The following is a 23,436-nucleotide window of genomic DNA, read 5'->3' as shown; positions in this document are numbered from 1 at the left end:
GGTCACTTCGCATCTTGGCTAATGACGTCATTGCTCCGGTGGGACTATAGCCCGTAGCAGCTGGGCTGGCTTTGAAAGATAACGTCTGTCCGTTCAGTGCTGTGGTATTTCTGTGACTTATCATGAGATGGTTTTAGTTATCTCTTTTCGAAATGAATGCGGATTTTTGAGTTTGATTTATACGTTTTAAATACACTGCAAAGGCAGTCTTTGAATATGTCTTCTTCAGTTGTGAAATGATTATATCATATATAGGAAATCCTCGTAAAGTCGTGGAATAATAAATCTATAATGTGTTTGTGGCAGTGGGTCTGTGTTGGAGAAACCGCAGGACAAAGCAGTCTCAAGCAGTGTTCCTAATATTTTATTATCGGAATCGAATGCCATCTACTGGTGTTTCACTGTAATTCAATCTCCACTCAATGTTTAGAAACCGTAGGCTACCTAATACATAGAAATGTAGTTTGACTTTGTATTTTTGTTATGTCTTAAATGTATCTTTATTCATAGCAGAAAATAGTATTCGTTTGGACAAAAAGGTTAACACAAAAAATGCACACTATAGTTTGTGAACCACATAAATCATATTAATTCATGATCATTAAGTAATCACACTGCACACCCCTGACCCATTGACATCATTATGAAGGTGGACATAGCCCGTGATACACAAAATACGTAACCCAATACACAAAGTATGGGGCATTAAGCTAAAACACCCAGGGCACAATAAGTATAGGCCTAGTACTTAGGTTCACGCCCTCTAAACAATTGTTTGGAGAAGGTGGAGTATGTGAATTTAATACCGTCTTTAGTCTTCGCACTGTTCGCAGCCTTTAGGTTTTGTTCTTTTTTTAGCAGCTTACAAGAGTGTCATGGGCAATACTCGAACTTGTTTGAGCCAGTGTGAAATTCCTGTTGCCAACACCACTAAACTTCCCAGTGGAACTATGACCAACAATAGGCCTACTTTTATAATTAAAAAATCATAATGCAACAGATAACTACTAGTACTACAATTGTAGTATGACGTGATGTGAGTATACATGTACCTTAAAGGCCCATTTACAGACTTATACAGGTCATGTGTGATAAACATTGCAAAGTGACCCTGTGCAGCTATGTGAGCGACTATCATAACCGTGCCAGATCTGCTATTGCAGCATTATGCGTGTCTTCACATGATTTAGATTATGCTTAAATATTTGAAGATTGAAAAAGGCGTGGTAACTCTTCCAAAACGAATATAAGGAATGTGTATTTACATAATAAATAACAAACATGGGTTTGGTTGGTTGTGTGAGAGTAAACATTACACTTCTTTTCTCTGGGCGTTAACCGAGGACACAATGGTTTTGTCAATCATTAACAAAGCATTGATTGAGCATAGGATGCTTTGGGATATCTGGATCCGTGCTTTCTCAGTGTGTCTACTTACATGGAGTCGTTGTTGCGCCTGAATTTCTCGTCTAGCCCGATTTCAGCAGTGCACGCCAGTGAAGCCTCACCTCTATATCCCAGGTAACAGTCACGCAGGAGTTCCGTTTAGCGCGGTGATCAAGAAAGCGAAAGACGACGCAGTCTTTCTAAAAAAAAAACAAGACAAACCTGTTGGAGGTGTGGAGGTGAGCACAGCTTTTAATGTGACGGACGGTTTGTTTTGTTTTGGATGATTGTTTTGTCCCATGCTTACAATGGATACATAACAGGGGTGGATCTGTTGAGCGGTAAGAGGGTACAAGGAAACTGAGTCGAGTGCTACAAACAGGTGAACGACAGCTTGCGATGAAGCCGAGCAATGTCTTTCCCGAGCTCCTGGATTTGAGCTTTCTGTCCGCAGAGGAGGAAGAAGCGATCCTAAAAGTTTTACAGCGAGATGAAAACTTGAGGAAGAATGACACCGGACGCCTGAGGTAAGATGCTTTTACCTCGTTTCACAAACTGAAGGCATGTGTAAGCACCGCTGCCATGATCATCGCTTGTAACGCCATGCCTCTGTAAAACCATCTGCTGCCAAAAGGTTTTAGTTTTTTATTTATTCAGCTTCCGTGTTGTGGAATTTATCGTAACACATATTTCGTTGAGCTGAAGTAAATAATTGAATTCACTTTAAGTTTACACCCATTTATTAACACGGTAAGTGTATGTGATTCTGATTAATAAACAAGAACAATGTTTGCAAAATAAGTAGATCTACCGGTACTGATATATATCAGTATATATATTATATAAACAGCTCTCTTGAGGAGTTGATGGATATGCATGCTCAATGAAGACTTGTTTACTGTTATGTTTCAGGCGGCTGAAGGCCACCACCCCAGACCCACAGCAGTTGAGGGTCAAGACGGGCGAGTGGTTCGAGGATCTCAAGGCGGAACGCTATGGCCAGCCTTGCGACATCACAACTGTCGTTAAGTCCTCTATGAGGAAAAAGAGGACACCAGGTATAACACATGCTTCATTTGTTACCTGTCTGACGGGTATGTGATTGAACTCCTTTCGGCAATATCAGTGCCACTGTACAGACACGTATAGTCTTGAAATGAATTGAGTAAGGCTCTGCAGAACTTGCGCCTTTGTATGATGTGTGCTTGAAACAATGCATATGTATATATTCTACAGAGGTTATAATTCAACCCCTTTGTGTTTATTGTGTAGCCCACAAGACCAACCCCTTTATGGATTATGCTGCAACAGAAGACAGGGGAAGCGGAGAAGTTATCAACTCAAAGTACAGTAATAGTTATGATTATTCTGATGTTCATCACAGTACTAACCTCACAAGGATAACCAAGCACAATCCAGTGACTCTTTGCACCACAGAGTAAAGTGTGATAAGCTTTTTGTAAACATACAGAAATAAGAGATAATGTGATTGATAGTATGGACTAAATAAGGTTTGTATTTTAAGAGACATGAAGGCCATATTTGTTTTCAGGATCTCAGTGTTGAATAATATGTGCTTGAAAGAGATTTATGTTTCATTTTAGTCAGTTATCCACCTCCAGGCGACTTCCGACTTTTACTGAAGAGGTTGGTTAAAATGCAACTTTCCTTCATGTAAAACATTTAACAATTATGTAAGGGAATTAGATCCATAATTAATAGTATTTTCCTAACCCATTAGACATACCGGGAATACACTGATGAAGATTTCTATCTGAATGATGGTGGGTCTACTGAGACTAATTGCTACAGTTATTTTATCACACTTTATGTTATTTTACATATTTCTTTCTAAGACATACATTAACTATGACACTGAATATAATGTACTATATGTAATGTAACAAATACCAGGCCGAGGTGTCTAGAAGCTGATGCTTTTGCATAGAATAACTTGCTGTGCTTCTTCTATGCTTTCACTTTATGAAGAAGGCAACGGTTGTCAATCAGAAAATGACAGTACCATCCTATCTTACAGAGTCCACCTCCTCTGACATTGGTGAAAAGAAATCACCAAGCTACCTAGATGAAGGGGGAAAGCAGTGTGCTGGAAAATCTTCTAACCCTTTCCATAACGCACACACACCTGTCAGCGCTGCCACCGATCCTGGCAATCATTCACCAGGAGTAAACGATTTACCTCCTGCTGAGAACAGGAGTTTCATGTTCCTGCAATCTCCTTTTAAGCCAGCCACCCCTAAGGATGCTGTCAAGCCTGCCGAGTCATACAGGAGGGTGTCCCTCCCACCTGCTTTGCGTAAAGGAGCGTCAGTCGAAGACAGCTATCAGATATCTGTTGAACCCAACATAGTTGCACAGTCTGATTTGAAGCACGATGGATCACTCTCAGGTACTGGGGTTGAGTATGGGGAGAGTGAGGCCCATACTAGCTGCTCGTCGTCAGACACGGAAGATCAGAGTGAGTCCCAGTCTGTCCCTCATACTCCCTCTGAACCAGTCCTCCTGCACTTCCATCAGAATGTCTCGGACGATGTAAACATTTCTCACGTAAGCGAGAGGCCGGTTCCTCGTCAGAGAACATTTTTGGAGAGGAGTGCTGATTCTGACACAGCAGAACACACCATGCCTGAAGCCTCGAGCTCGCTCCCCTCGGCCACCAAGCAGATGGAAGCGATAAGGTATGAAGCTGCTTCCTTTAGATCTCTATCTCCAGAAGTTATTTCCTGCTCTGGCAGTGAGTCTGCAGAGCTTCATGAGAGAAGTCAGTTTGAGATGGAGGAGCCAGAGATTACGCTGAAGAAACAGCCACGAATAGACTTCAGACTTCATCCTTCGCATGGTGTATCACGCAACACACAAGTCACAGCTAGTGAGGATTCTAAAAAAACACAGGGGGTGTCCAGTGAAAGAGATGTGGATCGTGATGAGGAGGAGAGCCCATCACGTCAAGAGTTGCATGCAAGTGTTCACATATTTGGCAAAAAAATGGTCTCACATTCAGCAGAATTCAAAAACAAGGAAACAGAAGATGAGACAAGTGGTGAAAATGCAGCTAAGGCCTTAGAGCCAGGACAGCTAAATAAAGTCCCTTCAGCAGAGAGTCAAGATTCTCCCATGGACATCAGCAAGTCTTTTCAGGATGTTTGCCATGAAGAGCCAGGGGACACATTAGTGACTCCTGACATAGAATATAAACTTCCAAAACTGAGCACTCATTCCTACCTAGTTGTTCATGCAGGAGATGAAACGCTATCTAGCGATTTAAGTGGTTCACAATTAGGCGGTGGCCTTTCTGAGGTTTGTACCAAGGAAGATGAATTGGGAATGAATCAGAGGCATACTGAAATTCAATCACCAGCTGCACAAACAGTGGTCCCATGGCACGGAGAGCAAATGGAACTCGATGAATCTCTCCTTGAAATAAGGCCGGGAGAAACACATCCCTCGGCTTTAACTCTGGGATCTGCCACAGGGGAGGCAGCAAACACGCCTACGAGCGGTGGCCTTAGCGGCAGAATGAAATCGTCCTCTGAATTAGATCACACTGAAGCAGTGGCGGACGAGGAGGGGGAGAAGAGAACTCCGTTTGGGATTAGGTCAATGAGGGCCTATACACCACTGCCTTCGCAGCCTAGTGTTGATCACGTGACCAGAGGCCAGGACTCACACACACCCTCAGAGGAAGTGACTGTGGGCAAAGTCAGAGGGACTAAAGAACCCCTTCATTACGACCAGGAAGATAAGTGGGCCTTTTCCATCAAGTCCCAAGAGGTCGAGCGAGACATGGTTCAGGACACGTCCTCACCAACCCCTGGTGTGGATGAAGAGAGAATGTCATCTCGTACTCCACGTGACACAAATCTGGATTTTAGCAATGTTGTAGAACTTAGTTCCAGTAAACCCTCTGTGACTGAGATATTAAACGAGAGTGGAGATGCTGGAAATGACAGGCAGGAGGTGCACAAGAGGGATGCTGATCTGGATAAGACGATACAGTCAGCAGGGTCCCCCTTTGAACTACAGCAGGGAAATCCCTTTGCGTCTGCTGTCGGTGATGTGCATGTGTCTGAGGAGGAAATCGCTACCCCTGAACATGTTTCCTCAAGTGTTGATGTACGTCCTCTTAGGCCAGAAGACCAGCCCACCCCAAGCGTACAACTGGGAAATGGAAATTATAAAATACCTGCCATAGTTATCCTGCCCTCAGAGGGAATCCAAGGTATGTGAACATATTTTTAATTTAATATTATAAATATATTTAATGATATATTCACACTATTTGTATTCATTTGAACAAGAATCTAAATCATTACACATTAAAACCATTGTTACGTAATCACACTCTTGCCAAATGTGTTTGTGTTATATAGACTATTAGGATTTCATGTGTTTCTCTAGGGCACATATTTCATCTGATGGTTTACTTAAATTACATGCAGAACAGACCGCAGCTATCTGTCACAACTTGTGCTGTGTTGGAGCGTTACATTTCTCTTGCGTTTCATGGCCTGAAGCAGTGACATTCTCACAGCAACACCACCCTACTTGGCATTGACACACCCTTTTAAAACAGCTATCGTTTGTCATCCGCTCTGTCCATTTCTCTCCCCAGATTTCCTAAATAGGGAGCTGGGGTAGAGAGCGAGACTTGGAGGGCTCGTTGATTAATTGCGTGCTTGTGAAAGGGCTTTGAGCTGGATTTGAATCCTTGCCTTGCGACACTCTCTCTCTGTCTCTCTCTCTGCCTTTTAAACACAGTTTCTAAACACTGTGACCTGAAAGCACAAGTTGTGCTGAATGCACTCTCAGAAGGGAGGAAACTCCAGAGGCTGTGTTCACAAAGCGTCTCCATTTGTGTGGCATACGTGTCAGGCTTCCCTGATTCACCCAGGCCTTTGGGCCCAAACCAATCCTCTTAATGCTGAGTCACTTTAAGGGGGTATTTCACTAGGGCTTGTGTGCCTATAACAATAATATGCACTCATTTTTTTGTAGAATAGTTATTGTTATGTGCCTACAACAGTGTGCACTCATTTCTGCAGTATACACTTTTTTGCACCTAAAAAGTAGTAGTACAATAATTTTTTTATTTTTTTTGTGTGCATATCAGACATAGACAGGATATTTTTTTCTGTTCTAGGGGGAGAGCAGAGGTCCACACCAGCACAAGCAAAACCTGACGGAACCAAAGGGATCATTGCATCCTCTGCTGAATGGGAGGTCTGTGTGTTGTGTTGTTTAAGATCTCACAGATAACGCACATACATGTTTCTATTCACAAAGTACACATCTATATTAAAATTGATATTTGTATTTATTTGTTTCACTGCACATACACATATTACATGCCAGGTGAACTTATTTTCATGTTTTCTAGGTATTTCGTATGTTTTCTAGGTAATATAAGCTCTTAGTGATCTGTGTTCTCAATGATCCACCTCTTTCGTCCAGTGTGTTCCATGCTGTGTGCCGTCTATGCCATGTGTTTTGTGTATAGTACATGTTGCATGTTCTATGTTCTATATATGCTTTAATTAGTACGTTCTGTCCATCTATAGATCTGCATGGTTTCTGGATGTTCTTTTGTTATTATGGTTATGTATTTAGCATAAATATATTAGCATGTATTCAGCATGTTATTTATGTGCCCTGCACATTCTTACATATATCATATGTATTGTGTGTTTGGGTTTGCACTATATATGCCATTAGTGTTCATGCAGTGCATACTCTTTGTTTCAGGATGAGGCTCTGGACACAGATGATGACCAAAGCTCCGTGTCCAGCTATGGGTCTGATCTTTCAGCCAGGAAGAGTCACCTATCTAATGCATTATCTCTCTCAGGGGTGAATAAGACCTTTACATCCATTCTGTTTAGGTTTACAATTACATTAAACTGTTCCCATCCTATTTGACATGATATGCAACGAGACGCAAGTTGCATGTTGACCTTGAAGGCCCTTGAACATGAGGGTGTTTTAAGGACATTTATGTTTCATGGAGTCCATGTCCTTTGGGGAAAATAAATATTTGTTTTGTTTACTACTGCAATAATTTTGAGATGTGAATAATTTTAGAGACTCATAGTTGTGGTCTTTCGGGAACTGAACTCTGAACTCTGTTGATCTCTGTCCTCAGCGCACAGGCAGTCTGTTGAGTATCTACAGCGACGCCGGGGATTATGGGAATGTGGTGGTCCAGGGTGCGGTTGAGTTTGCAATGATGTACAGCCCGGCTGAGGAACTTATCCTCATGGTGGAACAATGCCAGGACCTGGCCTATGGCAGTACACGCAAACAACGCACAAACCCGTAAGTTCCTTTCAAGAACAACAGTCCACAACCTTAAATGCCTAATGGGTTATGAGATATTCAGTATTATGGAAATCCACAGAAAAGTGCAATATAGTTATTGTATCTGTAAAAATCTGAGTTGTTTTTAATTCATTTAATTAAATTACTAGTGTGTGTATGTACCACAACCAAGTGTGAAAAGTGCCATGGATTCCATGCAGTCTTCTTTCTGCAAAATGCTTCTTGTTTAATTACGATAATATGACAGCAATAAATGAAATTACTTTGTGAACACTAACTGTACTTAGGAGTTCTTCTGTTTGTTCCTGACAGTTATGTGAAGACATACCTCTTCCCGGATAAGTTCCGGCGTACTAAAATGAAGACCTCCATTAAGAAGAACACAAACAACCCAGTTTATGTTGAATCACTCAGGGTGTGTACTTACACAGAGCCTTCTGAATAGTGTGGAGAGCTGTGCTTGGGATCTTGTGCACATACTGTTGACCTACTTTGTCCTTAACACTTTTTTACTTACCTGTTGTTGACACAGAGACAGTGGTACAGTCTGATAAGCCTGGAACACAACGCAGATTTTTTCTTCCCCTGTACAGGACATGAATGCATTTTCACACCTGTTTATTTCACTTTGCTGTTTTCCTCTCAGTACAAAATTAAAAAGAAAGATCTGCTGGACAAGACGTTGAACCTGTCTATCTGGCACCATGACTCCAGGGGCCGAAACGTCTTTCTGGGGCAGGTGGAGCTGAGCCTAAAGACCTGGGACTGGGGCCATGAGGCTCTGACCTGGTACAATCTACAGCCCAAGGTAAACAGAGCAAGCCTTGCCACACCATTAACTCATACCAACGGTTAAGTCCTTTTGAACTCATAGTTCAGTTGTCCATGATTGCCACACAAAGTTAATAATTTTGTGTTAATGGTTACAATCTGTAAATTATTTAATATATTATTTTTTACATATTTTTATTTATGTTTTTACCTGAAGGGTGGTGAGGGGATGGAATCTCAGGACTATCGTGGAACCTTGTTTGTCGCACTGAAATATATACCCGCAGTGGCAACAGGTACTCCCAAATGATTAAAAACCCACCTAACTAACTTATTTAACATGTGCTTGATTAGGCCTGATGCAAATATGTCATGGTCTGTCCTCTTAACATCTCTTTTGTGGTTCCAGGCGGCTCCAAACCGGCCACAGGAGAAATCCACGTGTGGTTGAAAGAAGCTAAAGATCTCTGTCAGCTGAAGTCCCACAGTGTGGACTCCTTTGTGAAGTGGTAATTGTTTTTGGAAAACTTCAACTTAATCATCTTTCTTAGACTCTAGAGTGGATTTGTATTATGCAAACCTTGTAGTCACTTTATAGCTTGGAGTTAAAGCTCAGAAGGCTACATTCCTGGTATAAGCGACACTTTCTCTAGTCCACATAGAATCACTCCTGCGGTGGGTTCTTTATTGACTTAAAGGTTCAACAGTGTTCTCTTTTTAGTGTTCATGTATACAGACTACTAAAATGCTTCCAAAATCAGGCAAAGATTTTTAGGCAGGTAGTGAATGAATCTGGCACATTTAAAGGGGTCTCACATATAGTAGATTTTTTTTTTTGCTCTCCAAATCTGATCTGCTACACCTCTGGTGCCTCCTTCCCTAGTTACATGTTACCAGACACGAGTAAGAAGAGTCGTCAGAAGACCAGAGTGGTGAAGAAGTCTCAGAGCCCCGTGTACAACCACGCCATGGTGTTCGACGGCTTCAGGGCGGGCGAGGTGCGCGAGGCCTGCTGCGAGCTGACTGTGTGGGACCACCACAAACTCTCCAATCAGTTCCTGGGAGGGGTGCGAATCTGCTCGGGCACAGGTACGGGTGTTTTCACTGTTTCTCCAGGTGTAGGCAGGTATCGATTTAAAAGTTAGTTAGGATGCTTAGAGATAAACAAACACACAAAAAATCCCACTTGCCATGGAGCCAAGCTCCTTTCCAGGAGTGCTCAAACACTGTACTTATTCATCCATGCAAAAGAACAAGGCATGTATCGATTTAAATATTGGTTAGGATGTTTAAAGGTGCAATCTGCAATCCTAGACAATATATGCTTAGGTAAATTTAGCAAATGGCTCCCCACGGTCCTCTAGCTGTCCATTCTGTGTGTTTGACGTTACATACCAATCTACACTCGTTAAACAGAAGATGTACTCAAGTGATGGAAAGCAGGGCAGTAGCTAAGATGTGGGTGTGTGTGTGCGTGTATGTAATGTAAGACAAAACAAACCCAACATGTAAGACAAAACAAACCCAACACATATGACAAACCCCCCGAGAGAGATGAGTCTTACTTTCTTTCTCACCAAAGGATGGCCTTCTCCTGTGTTAGGTGAAAATTCACCCTAGTTACCTCAGGACTCCGGAGCTGAATATAAGTACTATATATTTATTAGACAAACAACAATTGCAATCGGGCTCACTCCCAGCACAAGGCTGAAAGTGAAGCCATGATGAACACATCGCACAAGGTTTATATAGACACAAGTTGAGCGTTCAGCAGGGATAACCATGTGGTGGATTTCTGACGTCCGAGGCAAAGATGGAAGTTTTGCAAGGTCGGAAGAAGCACAGTTCGACCCTTCTTATCACCTCTGGTCTAAACATGCTCTTGTACATATGCAGACTAAGTGGCACCTAATAATCTAAGTTACACACGCACACAGAAAAGCCATGTTCCTGCTTTCATAAGCACATGATTCATACAAGGAATATATTAATACAAGGCACTTGATTAATATATTCTTAAGTCATTAACAGTGCTGGGAAATTATCTCCATCATCCTGCGTCCCCCATTAGTCTTGACATGCACAGAGGGCCTGCACAGTTATATTATTTTCGGTTTGGTTTAGTAGTGTTTTTTGGGGGTGGGTGGGGGGGGGGGGGTATTTTTTTTTTATCTTATTCATAAAGTACTGGCTGGTGCTTCTTGCTCCTGGTATCCTCATGTGGTTTGTGTGAATGCAAGGGCGTGTGAGTCTCTTCTCCTGGTGTGGCTACAGGTGATTAGCTGCCTGAAAACAAAAGAGAAAAACAAACACAAAAAACTCACTTGCCATGGAGCCAAGCTAACCCACCTCCCTCTAAACTGATCAGCCCTGAGAAAACCCTCCTCTCCAGAGTACCCCAACACTACTTTTTTGTCCGTACAAAAGAACAATTTGTGCTGCAGCAACTCTATCCATACCTCTCTACACCATCGCCATTTTATTAGCACAGGTTCCTCCATCATTGCAATTAAAGGCTTTAATAGGTCTCCAATGTTGGCCGATTTATTGAGCACAGTAAGAGGGAAATACAAAATCAGCTAGTTATTTCTCAGGGTGACTAGTTTCATAATAATAATTGCCAGGATATTTTCCCCAGTGTGAGAGCAGTTGAGTTTTCTTTTTTGTTTTGTATTTAGTTTCCTAAGAGTCCTCAGTCTCTATCTTAGTATCGGAATTCAACCCTAACCCTAACACAAATGAACGAATCTCTGATGCTGTGCAAGTCTTATCACTTTAATCAGCTACATTTTGCACATTACTCTCTCTTTTTCTCTCTCACGATATCTCTGAGGTATTTTTCCTGATCTATCGATGAATTGTTTTCTGATTCAGGAGAGAGCTACGGCAAAAAAGTGGACTGGATGGACTCTGTGAACCAGGAGGTTGAAATCTGGGAGCGAATGTTATCAAAGCCAAACGACTGGGTTGAAGGAATCCTCCCCCTACGTTCCTCCATGACACCCCGGAAGTGAAGTCTTCTGTTGGAGGACACAATAATGAAGGTCATACAAGTATCTAATGATTATCTGCCAGACTAACAATGCCGTTTACTTGCTATTTATGGACTAGTTCTTGTCTCACTGTCAAAGATCTGTGACTGGACCGGACATGTATATAATACAGTATGTTAGTGGTGCTAATCCACCTCAATTTCCCTCTGTTTTTCCAGAAATCATAGTCTTTTCGGATGCAACAAATGATGTGTTTGTTAAAAGATGCCCTGATTGGAATAAATAACTTTCCCTCTGTAACTCATGATGGCTGCTTCCCTTTGTGTTTTTTTGTGGTTTCCACTGGTTGAGGTCAGGAACCGACCTCTGTCCTGCTATGCATTTCGGACAGCCCAGACCGATCAGCTGTGTAAGGTTTCCCCATGGGAGCCATAACACCTATTCTGGCATTATTTGATAAAAAAAAATGACTGTTAAAAACAATAATAACACTGAAATAATGAATGGTGAAAAATAATTTAAATGATCGATCATTAACAGCTGTGAGGCTTCCAAAGGAGAGCCAGCATACTTACGACCATATTATGTGATTTTTTTTAAAAGACACACTGTAAAAATGTTTTGTTAAGTTTCAAACAAAAAGTATTTTTGATCAGGATACTGTATGCACTATATAATAACATACCGCATAAACAAGTGTTATCAATACAACTTAAGTTTTAGTAATAGGTTTTCTTTATTTTCGGTAGCATATTTTAAATGATCTTGGGTGTTATTTATAAAATAATAATATAATATAATTGGATCCTCATTTTCTCCCGCCAGTGTCCAGCATCCATTGGAGATTTTACTTCACTTCTTAAATGTTGCGCCAGGTGGCGATATATCGCCCATGTGATGCTCACATTCCTAAATATCTTTTGAGGGGAGAAAAATGGGATGTATCAAGGCACGGAGTCATGCAGGCTGGATAAGGAATCAGATGACCTAAAACTTTCCTCGTGAAGGAAAGATGAAAAATGGGCAATGTGAAAGTGTATTGAAGATTTATGTCTTTATTTTGAAAAGTCATCGTCTGTGTCTAATAGGCCTAGTGTTTGAAGATTTCAAACGCGACCACTGACTTAAACGCTTCAGGTAAGTGGCAAAAAAGTTTCTCAGAAACGTCACCGTTGCTTTAGTATGATCTGCTGGCTAAAACCGTTTATAGCAGTGCATATGTACTGTGATGGTGAGTGGAAATGTCCATTGTGTAGGCTACATAATTCTGTGAACTGATGAGAATGTTAAACTTGAACGTTTTAAGAAACAAAAAAAATCCAATGAAACTTCACCAACATGTTGTTTTCCCTTCCGTTTCGGCAGTGTAGGCTACGTGTACAACACTGTTATCGTTATATGTAAGTATTTTGTCTAGTTTGTTGTACAAACGCTGGACTGGTCCTCACATCTGGATGGCACATTTGGAACTTCCAGCTGTTTCTGAGCTGAGACTTTAGACGTAGGCTAATGTAGGCTAGCCAAAACATTCAGTTATTAAACGATTTGTTCAGTAATATTTTAAGGCATTAGGCCCATGCCTGAAAGATACAGGTCGGTTTTCTTTCATAGTAATTTCTTCCTAAATGTGGAAGAAAGGAAAATATTTGGGGACTTATAAAGTTTAAACAGTAGGGGTAGCCTACAGAGTATTTACTGTTCTAGGCTGTTAATCTAGCCGTCTTCCTGTGTGTAGCCTACAGAGCAACCTTTTTCATCATGGGCGACTGGAGTGCTTTAGGGAAACTTCTTGACAAGGTCCAGGCGTACTCCACAGCGGGAGGCAAGGTCTGGCTCTCTGTCCTCTTCATCTTCCGGATACTGGTGCTGGGAACGGCGGTGGAATCCGCGTGGGGTGACGAACAGTCGGCCTTCAAGTGCAACACGCAGCAGCCCGGCTGTGAGAACGTCTGTTACGACAAGTCGTTCCCCATCTCTCACGTGCGCTTCTGGGTGCTACAGATCATTTTCGTTTCCATACCAACTCTCCTTTACCTCAGTCACGTCCTCTACCTCATACACAAGGAGGATAAACTCCTCAAGAAAGAGGAGAACCTGAGAGCGATTCAGAGTCAAGGTGGAGATGTGGACGTGCTACTTCAGAAAATTCAGCAGAGGAAGTTCAAGTATGGGCTGGAGCAGCATGGGAAGATTAAAATGAGAGGGGGCCTTCTATACACTTACATTTTGAGCATTATTCTCAAGTCTGTTTTTGAGGTGGCCTTCTTGCTGATGCAGTGGTATATTTACGGATTCCACCTCTCTGCCATCTACACTTGTGAAAGGGTTCCCTGTCCTCACCAGGTTGACTGTTTCCTCTCCCGCCCGACTGAGAAGACCATCTTCATAATCTTCATGTTGGTAGTTTCGCTAGTCTCTCTAGGTCTTAATGTCATTGAGTTCTTTTATGTAATATATAAGAGAATGAAAGATAAGGTAAAGGAGAAGGCCGCAAATCAACTGCACCATAACGTTCACCTGAAGCCTTGCATGGGAGAGATGCCGCCCTCTAGTTATGTCTACTACAACGACTGCTCGGCCCCCATGTCTAACCTAGAGTACAACCTAAACACGGCAGACAGGAACAACTCTTGCGAGAGCTACAGCAAGCAGGCCAAGGCTCAGAACTGGACCAATTACAGTACGGAGCAGAACCAGCTGGGCCGGAAAGTGCCCACGTACCCCTGCTGCCACACCCAGGATTTTCACTACCCAGAAAAAGTGACACCGGGTACGGACATTGCTCTCCTCAAGCAGCTTGACCCTCGACCCAGTAGCCGGGCGAGCAGTCGAGCGAGGCCAGATGATCTTGACATCTAGCCAGAGATCAGAGGAACACCATGTGAAAGGCTTCTCCCAACGGGAGCCCCTGCCTAGGCACTAGGCAATGCCGTTCTACACTTTGATGTGCCAAAAATCCTTCAGCTACATTCCAGCCTAATTGACAGAGGGATTCAATTGAGTTATTCAGACTCTATGCTAGAAGAGACCAGTGGTACTCTGTATTCAGACTCCAGTCAGAATTGCCATCACTAATGTTAATAGCTTTACATCTACATGGTTTACATTATGTATGGAGCCATTGTTGTTTTTCCTTTTTTTTTCAGAGAGACAATTCTTCAGGCAGTGTTCTATGGTACTAATTTATTGAGTGTTGCAGTTTCAGAGGGTGAATGATGCATGGATGTCACAAACAGAAATGATTTATAGCTTGTTTGTTTCTATGTTGGTTTTGGACCTCAGCTGAGAATTCTTCTCTGGTATTTAGAGCTGTAATATATTGTCGGGATGAACAGTTCCTCAGAAAACATTTGCTGTTTAGTAAGAAGAGTACCAGTACTGCAATGATGATTGATATTGGTATCAGTCAGCAGTACTGACCTTAGTGCGAACCAAAAAGTTCTCAAGTTCAGCTTTATCACATTTAGACATACTTTGTTTTTGTTAAGAGCAATGTTTGCACTGGTTTTGATGTTTTTCTTATGTTTTATATAAAACGTTTACATGAACATGAAATTTGAATGAGGTTTTTGTCGGAACCTGAATACTGAAAGCTGTTTGTAGACAAGTTGATATCTATAAATACCAACCTACATGCTGTTCATCGCTTTTTGCAGCACCAAGCTGGTCAGAGGATCAAAGGGATTAACAGTTTTTGAAGTAGTATTTACTTAAATTAAAGTCAGTCAAACATGGCTCTTTTATATGCAACATTTGTGACAAATTGTTTGCATGGAGAATGATGAAGTAAGGTCTTTTCATCATCTGAAAAGTAAATGAGGTAATGAGATTCAAATAGTTCCCCTCGCTCAGATTTTCCTATTTATTCACAGCGTTAAATGAAAACATATGTTTGGATAACAGTCAAACAGCCATATGTGGGTGGATAAAGAAACAAAGTCTTTCTGTCTCACTTTGGTTCTGACCAAAAGAATTGTTCTGACTCGGTACTTTTCATTTATTACATAATGGCTTCACGCAACAAAAAAAAGAGAAGAAAACATAAGAGGTATTTTCTTAGTTAATATGAGATAAACTGTTTTAAAACTCAGAATGCTTTTCTCTCTGTGTGTGTGTGTGTGTGCATGTGCGTTTGCACTGTAGTCGTACCCAAAGGGTGGGTCTATACTGTAAGACAGAGAGCCCAGATGGAAAATATGCAGCATATGTATGAATCTTGTTTTCAAACCACATAACCCACTCTACAAACTCCTTTCTTTAGGGCCAGCCTCCGCTCTCCCTGGGTGGAAACTTACTGGTGTGTGTTCAGATTTTTCCAACCTCACGTGTCTGTCTTGACAGACTCTATCTAAACCTTAGACTAGTTCTATAGAGAAAAAATACGCATAAAAACCTGAAACCCCTAATAGTTAAAATGCATTCCCTAGGTCTAAGCAGTAAAAAATAATATGTCCAATGAAAGTCTGATACTGATTGTGTAATTCTGTCTGGTTTCATAGCTTCGTTGGTTAACAGTCTCTCGAATAGACTATAAAAATGTTGCAAGCAGTTTTTGTCCTGTTAGCAGTTGGCACAGGAAAGGGACCAGCTGATTTTTCATCCTATACCTAGGATTTTCATCCTATACCTTAAAATCTGAATCCCCAGAATATTCCTTTTGCAAAGGCTGTCTGAAAAGAGCACTAAATTGTTAATATGTACAGTAGAAGTTTGGGTTAGTCTTAGCAGACAAAAATGTACTTGCAGATCATTCACAGTATGTGAACAACGGAATTGGATCACATATAACTTCCAAGGTCCCATAAACACAAGAGAGGATGTTTTGATTGAGTTAAAATTAGAATGCTGACCAAGGTCACATCCTCTGTCCTTTCAAGCTCTCCAGATGGGGAAGAGTTTAGGGCCTTCTTGGACTCTTCCATATGCGCTTGAATTGAGTAAGCACAACGTTTCTGACATTACTTATCCTACCATAAGCAGGCTCTATTCTGGTCTATTGAGGGACATGATGAATGTTTGAAGAACGGACTCCAAATGGGTAGCCGCTGTTTTACTCTGGCCCGAGACCAAGGGGTCCCATGCTACTCAATGTCATTAGTTTCTGGCTTCCGCCCCAGCAACACGGATAGCAACTGCAACAGCTTCGCTCTATCGGGCTTTATTAAAACATTTCTTTCAACAATGTAATTTAAGCCAGCCAAGATCCTCTGTGCTTATTTACGAAATCAAAAAAACACATAGAACACATGAACATGTTTATGCTGTATAATATATGGGTATGTTTTTACAGTTCAAACTGTCAACATTAAGAGATTAAAGATCTTGGTTGACTGATGATAAAACGCATATGGTACAGCACCCAGTGGTGACATGGCATCGTTACTGCCCCTACTGGTGAAGTGCCAGCTCTGTCTCTGGCTCTGTCTGGCTCTGTTCTCTGCCAGACTGTAAATCTGAATCCAGCGGACATGCCATTCAGACCAGGAGGGTAATTGAAAACAGCAGCAAGTAAAGTTTCAGGACTTTTCCCATACCACAATGAGTCTTCATCTCAACAGGGTGAAACCATGTTTGGACTTCGCCATATCGGGGTGAACTGTGGCTTACTATGGAAGAGCTTTGATAATAAACACCATCTAGGGACTATTTTTAGAAATTTGTGGCATTGAGTTATGTTTGAGGGACGATGAGCAGTACGCTTTCAAAGGTTGAATGACACTGTTGATAATGCTTCAAAAATAGTTTAGTTTTTGCTCATTTCAGTGTTCCGTGTCTGAACAAACAGTCATAAACACTTTCGGTAAGAGGTCGACGCTATGTGAAGATTCAGTTCATCCAGCACCCCACCACAGACAGACATCCTGCTCTATAATTTGTTCAAACAAGGGAGTGGTTCATAACTCTTAATGTATGATTAGAGCTTGTGGCAGCTCAAAGAACACTCCAGGCTGTCCTGGCTCATCACATGGCCTCCATCTGCTTCTATAGCGGCTGCATTTGAGCTGTTCTTGGTCAGGTCACCAAAGCTGAAACCTGGACTGAACACCATGTTTCTGTGTGAGGGGTCTTGACTGACTCAATGACTTGATCCTAGCACCAAGTGTTTGTGCAGGCTGCTCCCACTGATGTCTCTCTGTGTCATGATGTGTTGTATACTATACAGATATGTAGTATAATATATTATAATATGATATTATACAGTAAGAGGCTAACTCAGTTTAACACAGATTCTCAAATGTTCTCTCATGTTGATATAGTTCTCTTAAAAAAGAGAAGAGCTCATTTTGGAACTTTCTATTCATTGTAATTGTTTACATCAGTGAAGCACATGTAGTACTGTGCGTGTCAAACAACAAGTCTGGAACTGAAGCTTGTAACCAAAGAAGGGAACCCAGAGTCCATTTCAGTCTCTGGCTCTGGCCGTTGGCTGACATCTTGTGGATGTTTGTAATATTACATGCAACGCTGCGGTGATTTTACATTCTCTGAATCATTCACATGACTCAGTTCGGTGATATTTCATGACTCAGAAATTCCTAGAACGTTTTAAGGTGGATAATGAAATTTTGCTTATCATAAAATGCGTATACGCTTTAACAAACAATGTAAACTCAAATATTTGATTAAACTACACTGCTCAATGCATTCTACGAATCTTTGTTTTGTGTGTTTGCCCTCTCCACGTGCTGCCCATCCCTGAATGTGTGAAAGGAGTGAATGAGAAGCCACAGATAGAAATTAATTTTCTAAAACGTGCTCCCACACAAGTTTCCCTCACAAAGATTTTACATTTCCTTACGACAAGTATGAGATACATGCCATTAGTTGTATGTTTAACTGTAATAGTGTTGCCAAGCTTGTGAAAAATAACAATTATACTTCAAAGGTACTTTGTAGCTAAACAAAGTAGATGTACACTAAATGGAAGTAATAACAGTGGCAACTCTAAAATGAATAATACTTAGTGTATTGTATACCTATACACTACATAAAAATAATAACAGTGGCAACTCTTAAATCAACACCTTGGTCCATTTATTCATTTGAAATCACATTATATGCAAACAGTGATGCAGGTGTATCACATCAAAGTGATTTTACTAATATAACAGAAATGTAAATGTAAAAACATATTCTCAATGGACAAACCTTAACCTCCAAAGGGAATGAACCACCCTGTGTGCTATGCTAAATTAGGCTACTTTATGTGATATACTAAGCAAAGACCAACAAAATGTTGTCAGTCTTATACATATAGTATATAGCATATACAGTAAATAGTATATAAAGAATACTTAAGTGTAATAATATTCAGCTTTGCTGACTATACAATTATTTGTATTTTAAGCTGAAGTATAATACACCCTAAATAATCTTTGAGTATTAAAGTCTCTCTTATGTTGATTATAACACAAATCCTCTAAACCCTGCTCTTAACGGAGTCTAAGCTACGTATACATTGCAATACATTTTGCAGCCTCAGCTCAGACAACAGCTGATAAGAAACTTGTTAAGGGATTAAACATGTTAAATTACTGATGTACAGTACCACGTTCTCGCCATGTTTCTGGACCAATCACAATTTCACGCAAGGTCTCAAATCATCCAATCAGGACGACCAAACGCTGCCTCGGGCTGACCCCGTCTCTTTGACAGTATTAATTAGATTGGACTTTGCGGCTCAACGCTGGCAGAACTCAGAGCACACACCACGCATTTTAGGCTCATCCGTTCATTGTGACCCGTCCTGTGAGTACAACTACCGAACTGTCATCATGGATGCATTTTGTGCCACCTGGAAGCTGATTGACAGCCAGAACTTTGATGAGTACATGAAGGCGCTAGGTAAATCAACCTAACACTAGAATATTACACGCATTTTTTTAAATTCAGGAGTGGCCACATCGCAATCTCATCCATCGTTGATTTATCATTTTGCTGCAACAGGTGTTCCTTTTGCTACGAGGCAAGTCGGCAATGTAACCAAGCCGACCATAGTCATCAGTCAAGACGGAGACAAAATCGTGGTGAAAACTCTCAGCACCTTCAAGAACACCGAGATTTCATTCAAACTCGGGGAAGAGATTGAGGAGACCACTGCCGACGACAGGAAAGTAAAGGTTGGTATAAGCTGGTATAATAGTGTCAAACACCAGTTACATAGCATTATAATTAAATAAATACATATGGCGTATTGCTTGAAATATAAATTATAGTATTGATGCAAGTGAACAGATCCTGGACATGAAATTCAATAAATTACTGTTGTTAAAGTAAAGTTGATAAAAAGCAGGTGGGCCTACAGGCTAGTACTAATACATGCAACTATAGTACTGTTTGTATTGCTAACTTTTATGAGAACATAACGACTTCCAATCACAATGCAGTCTGTTCTAACCATGGATGGAGACAAACTGCTGCATGTTCAGAAGTGGGATGGCAAAGAGTCAAAATTTGTCCGGGAGATCAAGGACGGGAAAATGGTCATGGTGAGCGATCATAATCTTTGGCTGTGGTGATGAGTTGGATACAGTTTACATTCAAGTGCCAAATCCTCATAATATTATGGTTAAATCACTTACATTCTTTTGTCTTTTGACAGCACCTGACCTTTGAGGGCATTGAGGCCGTTCGCACATACGAGAAGGCATAAAGTCCATCAAATCCTGAGAAATGTCAATGCGACGTCCTGCTTATTTGAGTGTTTGGGTTTGCTTACTCTTTTTCCTATGCATCTGAGTTTGGAAGTCCTGCATTTTTTTTATTGAATGACAATATCAGTGAGTGTTTTTTGTGAATGACATATTTTACAACAAATGTTCCAGAAATTGTTCAGAAGTTATTCAATATCAATTCATATTTGTATGTCTGAAAAATAAACAATTCTGATCACTTAGTACGTTACTGAGTTGGACATGTTTCTTTAATGCCAAGTCACAAGTATTTCACAAATATAAAATACTGGTAGTGTATTTCACAGCATCAAAGGTGGAAAAGGCAATGCTGTATTTTCTCTAGCTTGTTGCAATTTAAGATTTCCAAAATGAAACCACCTTGTCTTATCAACTGATTGTTGTACAATGGACCATACAACACACTTCATGTCACTTAAACCATCTTTAGTCTATTTTCTGACCTATGTTTGACAAGACACCTACAGTTGGTTTGGTGGTTCCTGCCTTATACTGCATATGTATTACTGAGTGAGTTGTGCCCTGCCTCCCGCACACAAACAGTCTTGTTTTTGTGCTATAAAACTACAATATTCTGCCCATAAAGGTAACAGACTTATGTTGATTTCCAGTTGTTTCTTACAATAAGGAGTCCTCTCCACAGTTACTGTACTAGTCATTTCTCCTTTGTTAAAGAAACTATCTTGGTCAAACATTACTAACATACAACAGTGGGCTAATGTAATAGTTCATTTATTTTAGTATGTTTATATGCATTTTAATGTTTTATGGTTCAGCCCATCCACGAGGCAATGTGCAGCACACTCTCTAGTCTCTACAAGTCACAGTGTATGAGGGAATGTGAATTAAAGCTGGGAACCTATATCCAGCACTGTGCATACCATTTTATGTTGAAACCAAAATTGCATTTGGGCCTATACTTTACGAGAGGCTCAAAAACTAAAAGATCAGGGTGGTTGTCAAAGGTGTGAGAACCACTAGTGTTTGTCAAGACCCTGTGTGCACGTGATTTTGGCCTTTATAGACATACCCTGAGTCTTCAACGGAGGAGTCCCCGAATGCACAAGCCATGCTTCCTTTAGCGTGCTGCATGCTAGTTTTCTAATTTGTAATTGATGATGAATTTACTTATGACTATTAACGCTGTAGCTGGAGAGTTGGTAACGTAACGTAGCAAAAGAGATGCCAGAGGTCCACAACTAGACCCAAACTTTAAAAGGTAAGTTACGTTAGTCGCTAAACGTTAGCGGTGGAGTTCATCTTATTTTCCTTATTGTTAGCTGCAGGCATATCATATGTAGCTATATGTACCGTTTAAAATCATGTGATGCACGATTTTCAACTTTAACATTGTAACACTTGCTAAGGGCTTAAGGACAAGTGAACTTTCCAAATAATTTGCTGCATAGCGCTCTCTCTCTCTCTCTCTCTCTATAATTCTGGAACTGATCATCTCAGGTGACAAGAAACCCTGAATGTCCTAATTTAACACATGGAGTGTTCATCTCAAGTATTTTAGTCCTGAAAGAAAAATAGTTAGACATGGCCTTGGCATTTTACAGAACAGATAGTTGACCAGTGGGAGGTGAAACCAGCTCCAGGTATGCCTCTGACGGTCCAGGTTCAGTAATGGGTGAGTGGAATCAGGAGCCCTTAAACAGAGTTTCTATAAAGCCAGCCACAAATGCAGCACATGTTAATAGGGCTTTGATTAGAGTTTTGTGAGCCTAACTGAACTGAAAAAACAAACTGAAAAAGAGATCTGAGATCTGAAAAGGGCACAGGCTTACCACTGTTCGTTGGCTCTTCATTTGACAGCTGTGGGCACAAACTGCCCTTGTTCCTCTTTGGAGAAACACTAATGAAGGAGAATGACTCGGAGTAACCTCCGAGACATCCACCTGCCACTGGGGGTGAGCTGTCATCTGTGGCTCCATGATAATCTCCTAATCCCACTTGTCTTTATATAGGGATGTCTTCGATAGAGTTGACCAACATAACCACATTAAAGGCAATAAGATTGACATATACATGGCAAATATGACTAGTTTTAAAATGACAGAAAGAAGTTCATATTACAATACAAGGTAAAAAGGTAAAGATTAGAAAATTACAGATGTTACTCTTTAACTGTATGATGCTGTGAATGTGGCAATATGTTACTGAATATTAAAACTGGTCCTACAATAGCCTTGCTTTTATCAATAGAAAATACGGAACATTAAAACTTTTTAATTAAAAAAATGTATTCTATTTTTTTAAATGAAGACAGTAGCTCATAAAGGAATACAAATGTGTGCAGCTATATTGAGCGGAATTCTGGCTGAAGGCTGCGGATTCAGTTGCCATTGAATGTTGTCTGTTAAACAGTAGACTGTTTATGAATGGATTCCTTCTATCACAAAGCCACAGGAACTGGAGTGGAAGAAAACGGACTATTGTGTCCAGTGCTCATCCTATCTTTAATGCTCGCAAATGCTTCTCATGCACTGTATTTTCAAATGGACTATTGTGTTCAGTGCTCATCCTATTGTTAAAATCAAAATGCTCAAAATGCTCCTGATGCACTTTATCTTCAAATGGTTAAGCTGTAGAACACAAAAATGACACAAAACATTTAAATTTGCCCAACATTATGAAAGTTAAGTTATGCAGTGCATTTAATAAAAACTAATTTGCATTTGCTTACGTACCGATACAGTATCAGTTGCAAAATAAAAAAGTCGTTTAGCTTGTTGGATATTTAAATACACAAATCAATATAGATCAGATTCAGTTCACTTTAGGATGCAGGCTATAGTATGAGTGGACTGTTGTGAACTCTTTCACTGAAGTAAGTGAGAGGGGTTATGTCATGCTGCTTTTTCGCACACCTTTCTCCTGAGACTGGCTGCCGGCAGGTTCTTAGAGTAGAATGTGTGTCAGTGTCCACGGAAACCGTGAGGTGCAAGTCACTCCCAAACGCTAATCCTAATTAGGGAAGTGCCTCTCACAGATCTGCTGATCTTTAGCTTTCTCCCTGCGTGTCCACTCTTTGGCCTATTCTGACTATAGAAGTGGGTCAAAGAGTGGGTCTCTTTGATTATGCCTTGACTCTGTGTCTTGCCTTGAATGGGACTTCTTGAAAAACTGAAAGCGAAATGTTCTTAGCAGTGCGCTGCACCTTCCTGAGCGATTTGTTTATACTGTATGTTTTAATCTGGTACGGATTGCACGTGAATGTCCTAGTATTGTGAACTCCTTGCTTGTGGAATCAG

The 23,436-nt window shown here is 40.8% G+C and overlaps 3 protein-coding genes across 6 annotated transcripts; all 3 read left to right on the top strand.

Moving 5' to 3' along the window:
- The first annotated feature begins 836 nt into the window (after positions 1-836).
- Positions 837-11,793, top strand: si:ch211-266g18.6 (synaptotagmin-like protein 2). 3 transcript variants are annotated; one of them, XM_031579918.1, is made up of 16 exons: positions 837-1,625; positions 1,769-1,913; positions 2,299-2,444; positions 2,659-2,731; positions 2,991-3,033; positions 3,128-3,170; positions 3,425-5,626; positions 6,548-6,627; positions 7,150-7,254; positions 7,547-7,719; positions 8,035-8,137; positions 8,369-8,530; positions 8,711-8,789; positions 8,903-9,002; positions 9,377-9,582; positions 11,368-11,793. In XM_031579918.1, the coding sequence occupies exons 2-16, from the start codon at positions 1,786-1,788 to the stop codon at positions 11,505-11,507; spliced, it is 3,783 nt and encodes a 1,260-aa protein (XP_031435778.1). In that variant the 5' UTR covers positions 837-1,625; positions 1,769-1,785; the 3' UTR covers positions 11,508-11,793. The 3 variants fall into 3 exon arrangements, with proteins under 3 accessions (XP_031435778.1, XP_031435777.1, XP_031435779.1); XM_031579917.1 differs by having other exon boundaries at positions 1,710-1,913; XM_031579919.1 differs by lacking the exons at positions 2,991-3,033; positions 3,128-3,170 and having other exon boundaries at positions 837-1,913; positions 5,535-5,626.
- Positions 11,794-12,275: 482 nt separating this feature from the next.
- gja1a (gap junction protein alpha 1a) lies at positions 12,276-15,220 on the top strand. 2 transcript variants are annotated; one of them, XM_031580250.2, is made up of 3 exons: positions 12,276-12,623; positions 12,852-12,886; positions 13,222-15,220. In XM_031580250.2, the coding sequence occupies exon 3, from the start codon at positions 13,245-13,247 to the stop codon at positions 14,343-14,345; it is 1,101 nt and encodes a 366-aa protein (XP_031436110.1). In that variant the 5' UTR covers positions 12,276-12,623; positions 12,852-12,886; positions 13,222-13,244; the 3' UTR covers positions 14,346-15,220. The 2 variants fall into 2 exon arrangements, with proteins under 2 accessions (XP_031436110.1, XP_012692237.1); XM_012836783.3 differs by lacking the exon at positions 12,852-12,886 and having other exon boundaries at positions 12,278-12,623.
- Positions 15,221-19,158: 3,938 nt separating this feature from the next.
- On the top strand, positions 19,159-20,385 carry fabp7a (fatty acid binding protein 7, brain, a). Its single transcript, XM_012836784.3, has 4 exons — positions 19,159-19,331; positions 19,434-19,606; positions 19,874-19,975; positions 20,089-20,385. Exons 1-4 carry the CDS (start codon positions 19,262-19,264, stop codon positions 20,137-20,139), a joined length of 396 nt encoding a protein of 131 aa, XP_012692238.1. The 5' UTR covers positions 19,159-19,261; the 3' UTR covers positions 20,140-20,385.
- The last annotated feature ends 3,051 nt before the right edge of the window (positions 20,386-23,436 follow it).

This window comes from Clupea harengus, chromosome 14 (assembly GCF_900700415.2).
Source record: "Clupea harengus chromosome 14, Ch_v2.0.2, whole genome shotgun sequence".
Taxonomy (NCBI): Eukaryota; Metazoa; Chordata; class Actinopteri; order Clupeiformes; family Clupeidae; genus Clupea; species Clupea harengus.
This window is presented reverse-complemented; position numbering and strand designations above follow the sequence as displayed.

Excerpts from the sequence above, each read along its gene's own strand:
- gja1a (XM_031580250.2), top strand. The coding sequence starts at position 13,245 with ATGGGCGACTGGAGTGCTTTAGGGAAACTTCTTGACAAGGTCCAGGCG.
- fabp7a (XM_012836784.3), top strand. The coding sequence starts at position 19,262 with ATGGATGCATTTTGTGCCACCTGGAAGCTGATTGACAGCCAGAACTTT. Across the intron at positions 19,607-19,873 it reads CCGACGACAGGAAAGTAAAG|TCTGTTCTAACCATGGATGG; the intron begins GTTGGTATAAGC and ends ATCACAATGCAG. Across the intron at positions 19,976-20,088 it reads AGGACGGGAAAATGGTCATG|CACCTGACCTTTGAGGGCAT; the intron begins GTGAGCGATCAT and ends GTCTTTTGACAG.
- si:ch211-266g18.6 (XM_031579918.1), top strand. The coding sequence starts at position 1,786 with ATGAAGCCGAGCAATGTCTTTCCCGAGCTCCTGGATTTGAGCTTTCTG. Across the intron at positions 1,914-2,298 it reads AATGACACCGGACGCCTGAG|GCGGCTGAAGGCCACCACCC; the intron begins GTAAGATGCTTT and ends GTTATGTTTCAG. Across the intron at positions 5,627-6,547 it reads GCCCTCAGAGGGAATCCAAG|GGGGAGAGCAGAGGTCCACA; the intron begins GTATGTGAACAT and ends TTTCTGTTCTAG.